At 42.8% G+C, this 14029-nt stretch overlaps 1 protein-coding gene across 7 annotated transcripts in view; it reads left to right on the top strand.

The window, feature by feature from the left end:
* The window catches only part of map7d3 (MAP7 domain containing 3), a 90234-nt gene that overhangs the window by 17474 nt on the left and 58731 nt on the right, over nt 1–14029 (top strand). For all 7 annotated transcript variants that reach the window (XM_080187782.1, XM_080187779.1, XM_080187781.1 and 4 more), the window contains exon 2: nt 13056–13157. In XM_080187782.1, coding sequence (XP_080043908.1) covers nt 13056–13157 — 102 coding nt within the window. The remainder of the gene's footprint in view (nt 1–13055; nt 13158–14029) is intronic.

Raw genomic sequence — 14029 nt, 5'->3', positions numbered from 1 at the left:
ACAGAAGGAGGCCGTTCAGCCCATCAAGTCTGTACCAACCACAATCCCACCCAGGCCCTATTCCCATAACCCCTATGCATTTACCCTGCTAATCCCCCGAAACTGGGATCAATTTAGCGTGGCCAATCCACCTAACCCACACTTCTTTGGACTTTCTTGTGCTCTGGTTGTTATCTGAAGGAAGTAACAGTAATTTGGGGGAGACGTTTTTTAAAGAGGGTAAAATGGTGGGTTTATAACTGAGACGCTGGTCAAAAACAGTGCACCCTTTAATCTTTCCTAGCCTGCATTAGATTTTCTGATGTTTTCAAATGATTTCCATCATTTAACTGTCTATAAACTGCACAAACTAATCGCAGTAGATCGATCATTGGCTGTAGCTTGGATGAGCCTTATAATTTCCAAAGAATGCAATTTTAGTTAACTTTTTGTTAGTATGTATAGTGATCTGCATGTGAGTGAACTATGTACCTGTAGCCTTATTACTCACAGCCTCTGCAAAGCTACAGGCCTTCGTTTTACAGGAACTGAGAAATGGAAGAGATGAAATAAAGACATAAAGAAAATGGAAAGAATTAGAAAAGGAGAAATTAATCACGAAGTATGATGACTTGTAAAAATATTGAACAGCTATTTGTGAATTTAGTTCAATCTGAATTACAATTCTCAGTTGAACTTCATTATCACAGTTTGCTGTCACCTGAAGCCCAGGATTGGATTGCTTTTCTATTATTCATCTGCACCAATCCAGGTTTAGCATGCAAATCAGTTATAGAAAGACTCACCAGTTAGAGGGACAGTGATCTCAAGTGGGATGGGGAGCATTGTCGGGCTGGAGGCAGAGGGGGAAGAATGAGATGGTGAATGGATTTAATCACCAGGTTGAGAATTTTAAATTGGAAGGATCATTGAGGAAGCAAACATGTTGTCGAGCAGGGGTGATGGGTGAGCAAGACTAATTCCATGACGGGATGGATGGAAGATTAATAGCCAGCCAGTTCAATGGAGGTGGCCAAATGTAAAATAGAGTTTGAGAAGCAGTCCACGAATAGTTCCAAATTGTTGATTTTAAACATTGAATTATGTAGTAATTTGAATTTAAAATTGTCAATGAGAGAAATATGCAGGCAAGTGGGAATGAGGGCTTAAATTTGAACACCAATTGGAGTGAGTACTAAGGTTGGCAAGGGCACAAAATATCCACGAGTGCCTCTACTACTTGCCAAGTTGATATACCTGCTAAACTGTGGCAGTTGGGGAACCAACAAGATGTAAAACTTACTTGACTATCTTGCCAATCTTCCTGTTGCAGATTTATCTGTCCATGACAGTATAGTTGGAGTGACTACTGCAAGCTCCTCGTGGTTACAAAGTCCTGCCTTCACATTGAGGTTTATTTATTAGTGTCACAAATAGGCTTACATGAACACTGCAATGAAATTACTGTGAAAATCCCCTAGTTGCCACACTCCAGTGCCTATTTGGGGACACTGAGGGGGGAATTCAGCATGTCTTTCAGACTGTGGGAGGAAACCACATAGAAACGGGGAGCACGTGCAAATTCCACACAGACAGTCATTGAAGCCAGGAATTGAACCCAGGTCCTTAGTGCTGTGAGGCAGCAGTGCTAACCACTGTCACTGTGCCATCCGAGGATACTCCTGTCTTGTGTTTTGTGGCATTACCACTGTGCCACAGAGCTAGCAGCTCAAGACTGGGCACCCATGATGTGCTGTGGGCCATCAACAGCAGCAGAATTGTACTCGACCACAATCTGTAACCTCATGGCCTGGCATATCCCCCACTGTACCATTGCCGTTAAGCCAAGGGATCAACCCTGGCTTGATGCAGAGTGCATGCTGGGAGGGAGGCAGTGACACAGTGGTATTTTCTTGGAGTAGTATTTCCAGCTAATGCTCTGGGGACCTGGGTTCAAATCCAGTCATGGCAGATGCTGAAATTTGATTTTGATGAAAATCTGGAATACAAAGTCTGTGATGACCATGAAACCATTGATAATCGTCGTATAAATCCATCTGGTTCAGCAATAGAATCTGCTATACTTATCTGGTCTGGTCTACATTCGACTCCAGATCTGTAGCAATGTGGTTGACTCTTAATTCCCCTCTGAAATGGCTGAGCAAGCCACCTAGTTCAAGGGCAGTTGGAGATGAGCAACAAATGTTGGCCCAACCAGCATTGCCCACATCAGGTGAATAAAAAAAGCTAGAACACAGGACTACTTACTTGCCACACAGCAGAAGCAGCATGTCATAGACACAGCCAAGCAGCCCTCGAACCAACGGAACAGATCTGCAGTCCAGTACATCCTGTCGTCAATGATGGATAATTAAACAACCACAAACATCCCCATCCACAAAAGCAAGGGAGCCTGGTACATCAGTGCAAAAGACAAGGCATTTTAAACCGTGATCCACCTTGGCCTTCTCTGGAGGTCCACAGCATGACAGATGTCAGTCTTGAGTCAATTTGATTCACTCCATGTGATATTAACAAACAGCTGAAAGCATTGGATATGACAGAGGCTATGAGTCCATACAACATTGCAGCTGAAGACTGGTGGTGTTCTCATGTATCTGTTGCCCTTGTCTTTCTAGATGGAAGTGGTCATAGGTTTGGAGGCTGCTCTTTGAGGATCTTTGGTGAATTGTTGCAGTGCATCTTGTAGATAGTGCACACTGCTGCTTCTGAGTGTAGGTGGTGGAGGGAATGAATGTTTGTAGATGTTGTGCCAATCAAGTGGGCTGCTTTGTCCTGGATGCTGTCAAGTCTCCTGAGTGTTGTTGAAGCTGCACCCATCCAGGCAGGTGGGGAACATTCCATCATACTCCTGACTTGTGTCTTGTAGATGGTGGATAGGCTTTGGGGAGCCAGGAGGCGAGTTATATGCCACAGTAATCCTAGCCTCTGACCTGCTCTTGCACCCACTGCGTTTATGTGGTGAGTCCAGTTGAGTTCCTGGTTGATGGTAACCTCAAGGATGTTGACAATGGGGGATTCAGTGATGGTTGCACCATTAAATGTCAAGGGGTGGTGGTTAGAGTGTCTCTTATTGGTGATGGTCATTACCTGGCATTTGTGCAGCGTGAAAATTACTTGTCATTTGTCAGCCCAGGCCTGGATATTCTCCAGATTTGAATATGGATTGCTTCAGCGTCTGAGGAGTCGCGAATAGTGCTGAACATTGTGCATTCATTGGCAAACATCCCTACTTCTGACCTTACGATGGAGGGAAGGTCGTCGTTGAAGCAGCTGAAGATTGTTGGGCCTAAGACACTACCTGAAGGTACTCCTGCGGCGATGTCGTGGAGGTGAGATGACTGGCCTTCCACAAGCACAACCATCTTCCTATTAGCGGGTATGACTCCAACCAGCGGAGAGTTTGCCCCAATACCCATTGATTCCAGTTTTGCTAGGGCTACCGGATGCTACCTTGGTCAAATGCAGCCTTGATGCCAAGGGCTGTCACTCTCACCTCACCTCTGGAATTGAGCTCTTTTGTCCATGTTTGAACCAAGGCTGCAATGAGGTCAGCAGCTGAATGACCCTGGTGGAACCCAAACTGGGCGTCACTGAGCAGGTTATTGCTGAGCGGGTGATTGCACAGTTGATGACCCCTTCCATCACTTTACTGATGATCGAGAGTAGACAGATTGGGCGGTAATTGGCTGGGTTGCATTTGTCCTGCTTTTTGTATACAGGACGTACCTGGGCAATTTTCCACGTTGTTGGGTAGATGCCAGTATTGTAACTGTACTGGAAGAGCTTGGCTGGGGGAGCGGCAAGTGCTGAAGCACAAGTCTTCAATACTATTGTCGGAATGTTATCAAGGCCTATTGCCTTTTCAACATCCAGTGCCTCCAGCCGTTTCTTGATATCATGTGGAGTGAATAGAATTGGTTGGAGACTGGCATCTGAGATGCTGGGGACCACTGGAGGATGCCGAGATGGATTATCCACTCTGCACCTCTGGCTGAAGGTTGCTGTGAATGCTGCAGCCTTATCTTTTGATGTGCTGGGCTCCTCCATCATTGAGAATGGGGATATTTGTGGAGCCTCCTCCAGTGAATTGTTTTAATTGTCCACCACCATTCAGGGCTGGATGTGGAAGGACTGCGGAGCTTAGATCTGGTTGTGGGATTGCTTAGCTCTGTCTATCACTTGCTGTTTTTGCCGTTCGGCATGCAAGTAGTCCTGTTCTGTAACTTCAGGTTGTCACCTCATTTTTAGATATACCTGATGCTGCTCCTGGCATGCCGTCCTGCACTCTCCATTGAACCAGTGTTGATCTCCTGGCTTGATGGTAATGATTGAATGGGGAATGTGTTGGGCCATGAGGTTGCAGACTGTGCTGGAGTACAATTCCGCTGCTGTTGATGGCCCACAGCACCTCATGGATGCCCAATCTTTGCAGAGAAGAAGTTCTGTCTTTACTTTGAGAATAACCTCCACTGTGTTGTATGGCACCATCACTGTGCTAAATGGCACAGATTTTGAATTAATCTAGCAACTCATGTAGCACAGTGATGGTGCCACATAACACAATGGAGGTTATTCTCAATGTAAAGGTGGGACTTTGTCTCCGCAAGGACTATGCAGTGATCACTCTTTCTGATACTATCATGAACAAATGCATCTGCAGCCGGCAGATTGGTAAGGATGAGGTCAAATCATTTGGTAGGAATAACAGCAATATGGACTATTATTTAAATGGTAAACAATTGCAGCATGCTACTGTGCAGAGGGACCTGGGTGTCCTTGTGCAAGAATCTGAAGGAGTTGGTTTGCAGGTGCAGCAGGTAATTAAGAAGGCAAATGGAATTTTGTCCTTCATTGTTGGAAGGATGGTGTTTAAAAACAGTATAAGGTGCAGGTGAGGCCACACCTGGAGTACTGTGTACAGTTTTGGTCTCCTTACTTGAGAAAGCATATATTGGCACTGGGGGGGGGGTTGCACAGGAGATTCATGAGGTTGATTCCGGAGTTGAGAGGATTGGCTTATGAGGAGAGACTGAGTAGACTGGGGCTATTCTTATTGGAATTCAAATGAATGAGGGGACGTCTTACAGAAACATACAAGAATATGAAGGGAATAGATAAGATAGAAGCAGGGAAGTTGTTTCCACTGGTGGGTGAAACTAGAACTCAGGGGCATAGCCTCAAAATAAGGGGAAGCAGATTTAGGATTGAGTTGAGGAGGAACTTCTTCACATGGAGGGTTGTGAATCTGTGGAATTCCCTGCCCAGGCTACCTCATTGAGTGTTTTTAAGGTAAGGATAGATAAATTTTTGAACAGTAAGGGAATTAAGGGTTATGCTGATCGGGCGGGTAAGTCGAGCTGAGTCCATGAAAAAATCAGCCATGATCTTATTGAATGGCAGAGCAGGCAAGGGGGGCCAGGTGGCCTACCCTTGCTCCTTTTCTTATGTTCTAAATATATTATTTCTTCTTGTTGGTTCCTTCACTTGCTGCAGACCTGGTCTAGCAGTTATATCCTTTTGGACCCAACCAGCTCAATCAGTAGTGCTGCTGCTGAGCCACTCTTGGTGATGGACATCGAAATCCCCCACCCAGAGTACATTTTGCGCCCTTGCCACTCTCAGTACTTCCTCCAAGTGTTGCTCAATATGGAGGAACACTGATTCATCAGCCGAAGGAAGAAAGTATGTGGTAACCAGGAAGAGGTTTCCTTGCCCATGTTTAACCTAAAGTCATGAGACTTCATGGGATCCAGATATGATGTAAAGGACTCCCGGAGTAACTCCTTCCCGAATGTATACCACTGTGCTTCCATCCCTGCTGGGTCTGTTCTGCCGGTGGTGCAGGACATATCTAGGGATGGTAATGATGGTGTCTGGGATTATCCGAAAGGTATGATTCCTTGAGAATGATTGTCAGGCTGTTGCTTGACTAGTCTGTGAGATAACTCTTCCAATTTTGGCACTAGCCCCCAGGTGTTAGTGAGGAGGACTTCGCAGGGTCAATACGGTTGTTTTGTTTTGCCATTGTCTTTTCTGGTGCCCAGGTCAATGCCAGATGGTCCTTGCAGTTTCATTTCTTTGTTGAGACTTTGTAGCGATTGTTACAATTGAGTAGCTTGCTAGGCTATTTTCAGAGAGCAGTTAAGAGTCAACCACAGTGCTGTGGCTCTGGAGTCATGTGCAGACCAGACCAGGTAAAGACAGCAGATTTCCTTTCCTAAAGGGCATTAGTGAATCAGGTGGGCTTTTCCAATAATCAACAATGATTTCATGATCATCAGTAGATTCTTAATTCCAGATATTTTTTGAATTCAAATTCCACCATCTGTCGTGGCGGGATTTGTACCCCCGTCCCCAGAACATTATTTGGGTTTCTGAATGAATTGTCGAGTGATAATACCATTGGGCCATCACCTCCCTGTGTCCCCTTCCGGGCTGCTCCGCCCCGAGGGCCGTGTCCCCTTCCGGGCCAACCCGGCAGAAGGAAGGTGGGTGAGGTACTGTTTCGTGGAGAATAATGAGCACAGTTGGTTGGATATTCGGATTTAGGGATTATCTGTCTGCCCTGAACCCACTTCCCACTCCAATATTTCAGAGCTCTGCAGACATTTATCAGCCACATTATCCTCAAGTGTGTGAATTCCATCAAATCTCAGAACTGGGCAAAATTGCTGACATTAACTTAAACTGAGATCACTTCCTGTCTCTGCTAAAAATGATTGCACTGATGCACTCATCCTCCTTATTGGCCTTTGTGGAATGCTTTGAATGTGGGTGTGTTCGTACACGCTTCATGAAACGAGCCGCCACAAATCCATGGAAAGACTGCGAAAGCTCTGAATCTGAGAGAGAGCAGCACATGGTGTTTGGCTTTGTCTGGTCACAACACTGTTCTGTGTATTTTAAATATGGACCAACATTAATGTGGGCAGTAACAAAATTAAAGGGTTGAGAGAGCAATGATTGAGATTTATTTTGTGTTCCTTTCTGAGGGGCGAGAAGCTATGAACTGGGGAAGAGCACCGATTGAGGGAGTTGGAACATGAGTCCAGGCCTGGCACAGATCAGCCACTCTCCCAGGTTGGTGGAAGCAGGGCCACCCCATCACTCCTCAGTCCCGCTGCCCAGTCTATGGATCTGGGTCCCAGGATACACAGCAATGATAGCAGAAGTAGAGAAAAGCAGATCCAAATCACAAAATTGGTGCACAAGCCCAATAAAATGTGAGGACAATTTGAATAGAATGTTTCCAATGAAAGGTCCTCAACGTGAAACATGAACTTGGTTTCTCTTTCCACAGATGCTGCCTGACCTGCTGAGTTGTTCCAGAAATTCTGTTTCTATTGCACAGACTTGGCTCGTATTCACTCTTATAGATGATTAATGGTGACGGGGCTTAATTGAGGTGTTTAAGATGATTAAGTGAGTAGATGGAAAGAAGCTATTTCCTCTGGTGTCAGGAGTCTAGAACAAGGGAGGGGGAGAATCTTCAAATTAGATAGAGGCAGACATTACGCAGTGAAATCAGGAAATATTTCTTTGCACAAAGGATGATGGGGATCTGAAATTCTCTCCCTCGAAGTTGGCGATGCTAGACGTCAGTAATAAATTTCAAAATGGAGATTGATAGGTTTGCTTGGTTCAGGTTATATAACCATGTAATAGAGTTCAAAGATAGATCAGCCATGCTCTAATTGAAAAGACCTGGTTTGTGAATTGGGCTGTTCCTATTGTGTTGAGATTGTAACATAATTTAAAAGAACAAAATGAATCTTTTTATTGCAAGATAATAGATTAAGTGGAAACGTGAACCAGAAAAAAAGTCCAAGTTGGTGCCGCAGCGAGGCGATGTCTTGCAAGCTGTGCCTAGCATACCTTCTAATTTTATTTTTTACACTCGTTTTACGCTTCTAAAGCTCAATTCTATCTCTTAAACTTCCTAATAATGCTTTAATTCTGTCAGACTTTTGAATGGATCTACCTCACATTAAGTTGATCTTTCTCTACACTCTAGCTATGACTGTAACACTACGTTCTGCACTCCCTCATTTCCTTCTCTATGAATGGTATGCTGTCTGTATAGCACGTAACTTTTCACTATGTTAATACGTGACGATAATAAATCAAATCAAAGAGCTGCTAAATGCTGATTTGTGATCTATATAAAACTTTATCATATCTCCCAATGTTCCCCTGTGTTTGTGTGGGTTTTCCCTGGGTGCTCTGGCTTCCTCCCACGATCTGAAAGGCATACTAGCTAGGTACATTGTCTGTGCTAAATTCTCCCTCAGTGTACCTGAACAGGTGTTGGAGTGTGGCGACTAGGGGATTTTCACAATAACTTCATTGCAGTGTTAATGTAAGCCTACTTGTGACATTAATAAATAAACTTTAACCAATGTTACACAGGGAATGTTTTAGTGCTGTGAGTACATACAGTTTGGTTTTTGGCGAGCCAAATGTTTGAGAATGAATATAGGCCAGAACAGCTCCTTTCCAAACGTTGCTGTGAGTGGGATCTTTAATATGCACCTGAATCACCAAAATAAACAGTTCGGGGAACTTCCATTTCATGTCTTATTGGGGTGCTTGTAGTCATTGATACCTGCTAGGCTTCATGATTTGTGTGTTTGGGAATAGAACTGGCCAATCCTGGAGCTGCTGGTCTTTGGGCAGGGCGGATAAGAGTTGTCCTGAGGAAAGTGGAACCTATAGCCAGAATTCTTTCTCTTTACTTTCATTGCTTCTTCACGGCACTGTCAATGCAGTCAGTTTCCAACTCTGCTTGTTGGATGAGGTGCAGCCACGTTGGCATGGTTAGCAGCAGGTTCCTCAGACACTGTTCTTGCCCTCACCCTTTTATAGTGAGACATGGTCACTTGCCAGAGCCATCTCCAGGTAGTCGAGAATTTTCACCATCATTGTCCAATCAAGAGACGGGTGGGAAAAACAGGTGAACAAGCTCCAGGTTCCTTCCCAAAGTCAATTCCTTCAACATCGCAGCCGTGTTTACGCAATACCAGCTCGACATCCGCACTCTCTTGCCAACTAATCAGCTTTCAAAGCTGATCCTCTTTTCATAACTTAGGGATGGCACCTGATCTTGAAGAGGACAGAGAAAACATTCTAAGGACATTCTGAGAGCTTCATTGGAAAGAGGTCAAATTGACTGACTCAGATACAGCCCTTCTGAAAATACAGTGCCTTCTCAAGAGCACACACACAAGAATGCCAGTCTAGACTATTTGCTGAGCGTGGATAGCGATCGAATTTACCTCGGAAGCAAGGTTCCACTCAAGCCAGTGGTTAAGTTACTGATGGATATTTAAAATACTTTGTTCCATTGGTTAAATCAAGAAACAATTGGTGAATTTTTTTAAAAATTGAATATATACAAAATTGCCTCCAGCTGATTACTTTTTCATTGAAAGATAAATCTAAATCTAAAGATGTAGATTTTTATTCTAAGTAATGTAGCTTTGAAACATGCTAGGGGAAAACATACTTGAAGCAGGCAGGCCCCAGGGTAAGGGTTGTGCATGGCTAAACTCATTCCACATCATTAGCTAGTTTCATAGCCTTTTAAAGATATGTTGATTTGATGTAAACAATGCGGAATGCTGCTGAAGTTTCTTTTTTTTAAAGTGGCCATTACAGTTTAATTTTATTACTGTAATGCACTAAATGGAAGGACACCACTGAGTAGATTGGTCTTGCTGCATTGCAATATGGAGCTGTCTGCTGTTTCCCCGTGCACAGTGCTGTCTGAGCATCTGGAGTACGCACTATTTCTCACTTACATTGGACTGTATCAGAGATGCTGATGCAGCTAATTAGAAATCTTAATATTCGGTAAAATAGCATGAAAAATGAAACTACATTACCATTTCACTTGCAGCAAAAAAGCTAAAAATAAAGGTTTGTGTAGTGTTGTCAGTACAGTTTTCTTACTGAATTTACTTATTGATTAAGGAAAAGAAAATAATTGGAAACGCTGCTCCCTGAATAACTGAACAGCGAATCTGTGCTCCTGCGAAAGGTCATTTTCAAACAGATTGCTCACTAGAATAGAATAAATTACTGTTTTATTTGGTCTGATTTTCACTTTGGAAGATTTTCAGTGCTTTACGTAGTGCTGATTTTCATTTGTGTTTGTCAGGGATTTGCTTCTGTGGTTTAATCAGTTCCTGTTTGAGGCAAATCTGAAAGGCTTTCTGTGTTGTCTGATTTCTCTCTCCTGTTGCTGGGTTTACTTCTACCCATTTTTTCAGGATGTTTGCGACTAAAGCTTCAGTCTCTCACAAGAATTGGTGAAATAGATTTTTTTTTATTACTTAATAAATAAGCAAGTAACAGGAAGGAAGGATCTTGGGCCCAGAAGTCAATTTTAAAAGGCAGACTAGAATTCCTCTAGCACCTTTCACAATCTCAAAATGACCTTTATACCAAATGAAGTTTAGTCCATGCTGTAATGTCGGAAAGTTAATTGAAATTCTCTTCCTAGTTCAAAAGAATGATTTAATGGGCCACTTGCTTTTCAAAGGGGAGATTGTAAAATACTGCAGAGCTAAATATTCAGGCTCCATGTGCAATTTTTATGCAACTGCACAGCAATTAAATTTAATGATGGTCAGATTTAATGAGTTCATTATCTCAAACAGGGCCTCTTGGAAAAATTCTGAGGAAGTATCCCTAGCTCCTAACTTGATTTCAATCTGTTCAGCTGATCTATCGGGTTATTGGAGACAGCTGTCAGTTTGGCTCGTGATGGGGTTTTCATCTGAGTCACAAAATCATGGGTTCAAACCTCACTGTATGGGTTGAATATTTATGGCGGCTGGCACTTCAGTATAGTTCTGAGGGAATGCTACATTGTTGAAGCCATAGAAAATATAGTGAACTGATTGAGGTGCTGAAAATGGTAAAAGGAATTAATGGGGTTGATATACAGAGGCAATTTTTTTGGTGGGGGATGTTCAGCATGAGAGGATACAACCTTAAATTTGGAGTTAGGCTGTCCAGGAGTGAAGCATTTCACAGAGAATCACCTGTCACCAGCCTCCCTACCTCGGCTGTGAATGCTCAGCGTTCATGAAAGCCCTGTGATTTTCTTTTTGATGTAGAGATGCCAGCTTTGGACTGGGGTAAACTCAGTACGAAGTCTAACAACCAGGTTTAAGTCCAACAAGTTTATTTGGTAGTAATCCCACAAGCTTTTGGAAACGGTGTTCCTTCGTCAGGTGTGTGCAAGGTTCTGATCAGAGAAAAGCATATAAATACACGCACAGTTACAGAATACTGATTAGACTTGCATTATAATCCATTCTGGTTCTAATACTGATTAGAATGCAATTCTAATCAGTATTCTGTAAACTGTGTGTGTATTTATATGCCTTTCTCTGATCAGAACCTTGCATACACCTGACGAAGGAACACCGTTTCCGAAAGCTTGTGGGATTACTATCAAATAAACTGGTTGGACTTAAACCTGGTGTTGTCAGACTTCGTACTGCGTTTTCTTTTTTGAGTCAGGGATATGGAACGACGCTGAGATCCTGATCGCCACCTGATGAAACAGCTCCGAGGGAATGGTCTCCATACATTCCTACTTTTTTTCTAATACCATCTTCCTGTTTTCCCCAACACGCCACCATCATTGCTGCTATTCATTCCCTCTCATTTCACCACCAATGAACTTTGTTCTCATTGATTAGCATTTGGTCATAGAAAAGTATTAAAGATTATTAAAGATTATCATAGAATCCTACAGTGTGGAAGAGGCCATTCAGCCATTAGGTCTGCACTGACTCTGACGGGCCTTCTCCCCTGTCCTATCCCTGTAATACCACAAATTTATCCTGGCTAATCCATCTAACCAACACACCTTAGGTTACTAAGGGGCAACCTGCATTAGGTGCATTGGCCATGGATTGTATTGGGAATTGTTACAAATTAAACTGTATATTGTCTGTAATATTTCTTACATGCTGCGTTTTGTGCAGTTCACACTTTGTAATCCCAGCAGGAACAGTGTTTAGAATGAATATGCTTCCGTTTTGTTCCCAACAGTGTCATGAGCTGTTCACACCCATATACCGGAGTTATTTTGATATTTTAAATGACATCACAAGCTATTTCTATTTCCCAATTAAATAAGCATTAAATTCTATTGTAACTACTAGACTGGTGAAATGGACAGACACACAGTTGATAATTTAACAGAAATTTGAAGTGATACATTTTGTTAAGAATGAGGAGAAGCAAAATAAACAAAATAGTCCTATCTGAAAGTGTCTGCTTGGAGTATATGTACAGAATGCATTGAACGTGGAGGGCAAATTGAGAAGGCTGTTGCAAAGCATTTGGGAGCCTGAGCCACCTTATTAAAAATAGAGCACATAAATAATGACATGTTGTTGATCTTCTATAAAACACTGGTGTGGCCATCACCAGAGTGTTCACTTGTGGGCACCATATGTTAGGAAGGATGTTGAGGCTTGCAGGGGAGGCAGAGAAGATTTACTGGAGAGATATCAGGGTTGAGGGACTTCAGTTACAGGAGAGACTAACTGCTCTGAGAACAGAGAAGATTAACAGGAAATTTGACAGAAGTTTTCAAAAACATGAAGGGTTTTGATCGAGTAAATGAAGAGAAAGTTGTTCCACTGGCTGAACCAAAGGAGTAAAAAGTCTGACAACACCAGGTTTCAGTCCAACCGATTTGATAGTAAATCGGTTGGACTGAAACCTGGTGTTGTCAGACTTTTTACTGTGTTTACCCCAGTCCAACGCTGGCATATCCACATCATGAACCAAAGGACACAGATTGAGGATAATTGGCAAAAAACCAAAGACCATGCGAGGTTTTTATTAAACTGCTAGGGAAGGGGAGTGAAAATTAATACTTGAAAAGGGAGAAGGCCAATGGAGAAAGCCCCAGTTCCCTGCTCTAAGTGGATAGCTCAATGAGTACTGGCACTGGTTTGATGGGCCAAATGTCTCATTCCTATGTTGTGGATTGCGTGAGGATTGATTGTTTTTCTCTCTTTCAGTTGCTGCTGCCCAGGCCCAAGCTGATGAAAGAAGAAGCCAAAGCGTAACTAGTCCTGTCTCTGACTCACCACCAATAGTCACAAAGGCACCAACAAAACCAGGTACAGTTGAGCCGTGAGAATCACCAACAATTCCAACCTCTATGAAAATGTCCATCCAGAGTTTGCAGGTAGCCCAGTATGGCACACTGTAAACTGGTTGCTCTTATATAAACAGTGTATTTAGACCAGTTTACTTTGCTCAGACACGTAACAAGTTGTCATTTACACCTGACGTTTTTCACTAACCCCCTGTTGCCATTGTATTTAATGTAAGATGATGTGACTCCTTGTCAGTAGCTGGTTGGTTTTCTATCCCTTGCTCCCATCTTGCTAATTCCCTGTCTTAATCAGGCAGGGAAGTAAATATTTGAAAGGAAAGCTTAAATGCTTTATTTGGATCTTTGCAAGCCAACCAGGGCATGATGAAGCCAATGAGCTCTTTCTGTGCTGTATTTTCTATGACTTGATTTGCTAAATTGAGCTTGCATTTTTACCTGAATCTATTTGATTAAGCAGCTGATCTCTCCTTTATCATCTTATGTTTTTGTGTTCTGTTTCTTTTTTTTGTCTGTCTTTCATTCCACCCAAAAAGCCTCATCAATCCTGCTGTTACAGTTGCATGGATGGATGAATTAATTGGAGGCCTCGTGGGAGTGCCTGGGACAAGACAACAGCTAACAATATTGCACCATTACCTTCCTGATCTTTGCTAAGCACAAGTGCTTCAGTTGTGATTCAGTGATTACAGCTAATTCCTTGTATTATGTACACGCAGTTACTTATCACCCAGGCATCTTAGTATGTCGGGCCATCTCATTCCATTCAATGCTGTGTATTTCTAACACCTTGGCCCTGTGTGTTTCTGGCAGGCCTGTCCCTCAGTTCAAACTTAGTCAGTAGAAAGGCCGATATTAAATATTCATTAATCAGCT

The sequence above is a fragment of the Carcharhinus amblyrhynchos genome, chromosome 4, assembly GCF_965287045.1.
Source record: "Carcharhinus amblyrhynchos chromosome 4, sCarAmb.v2.hapA, whole genome shotgun sequence".
Taxonomy (NCBI): Eukaryota; Metazoa; Chordata; class Chondrichthyes; order Carcharhiniformes; family Carcharhinidae; genus Carcharhinus; species Carcharhinus amblyrhynchos.
This window is presented reverse-complemented; position numbering and strand designations above follow the sequence as displayed.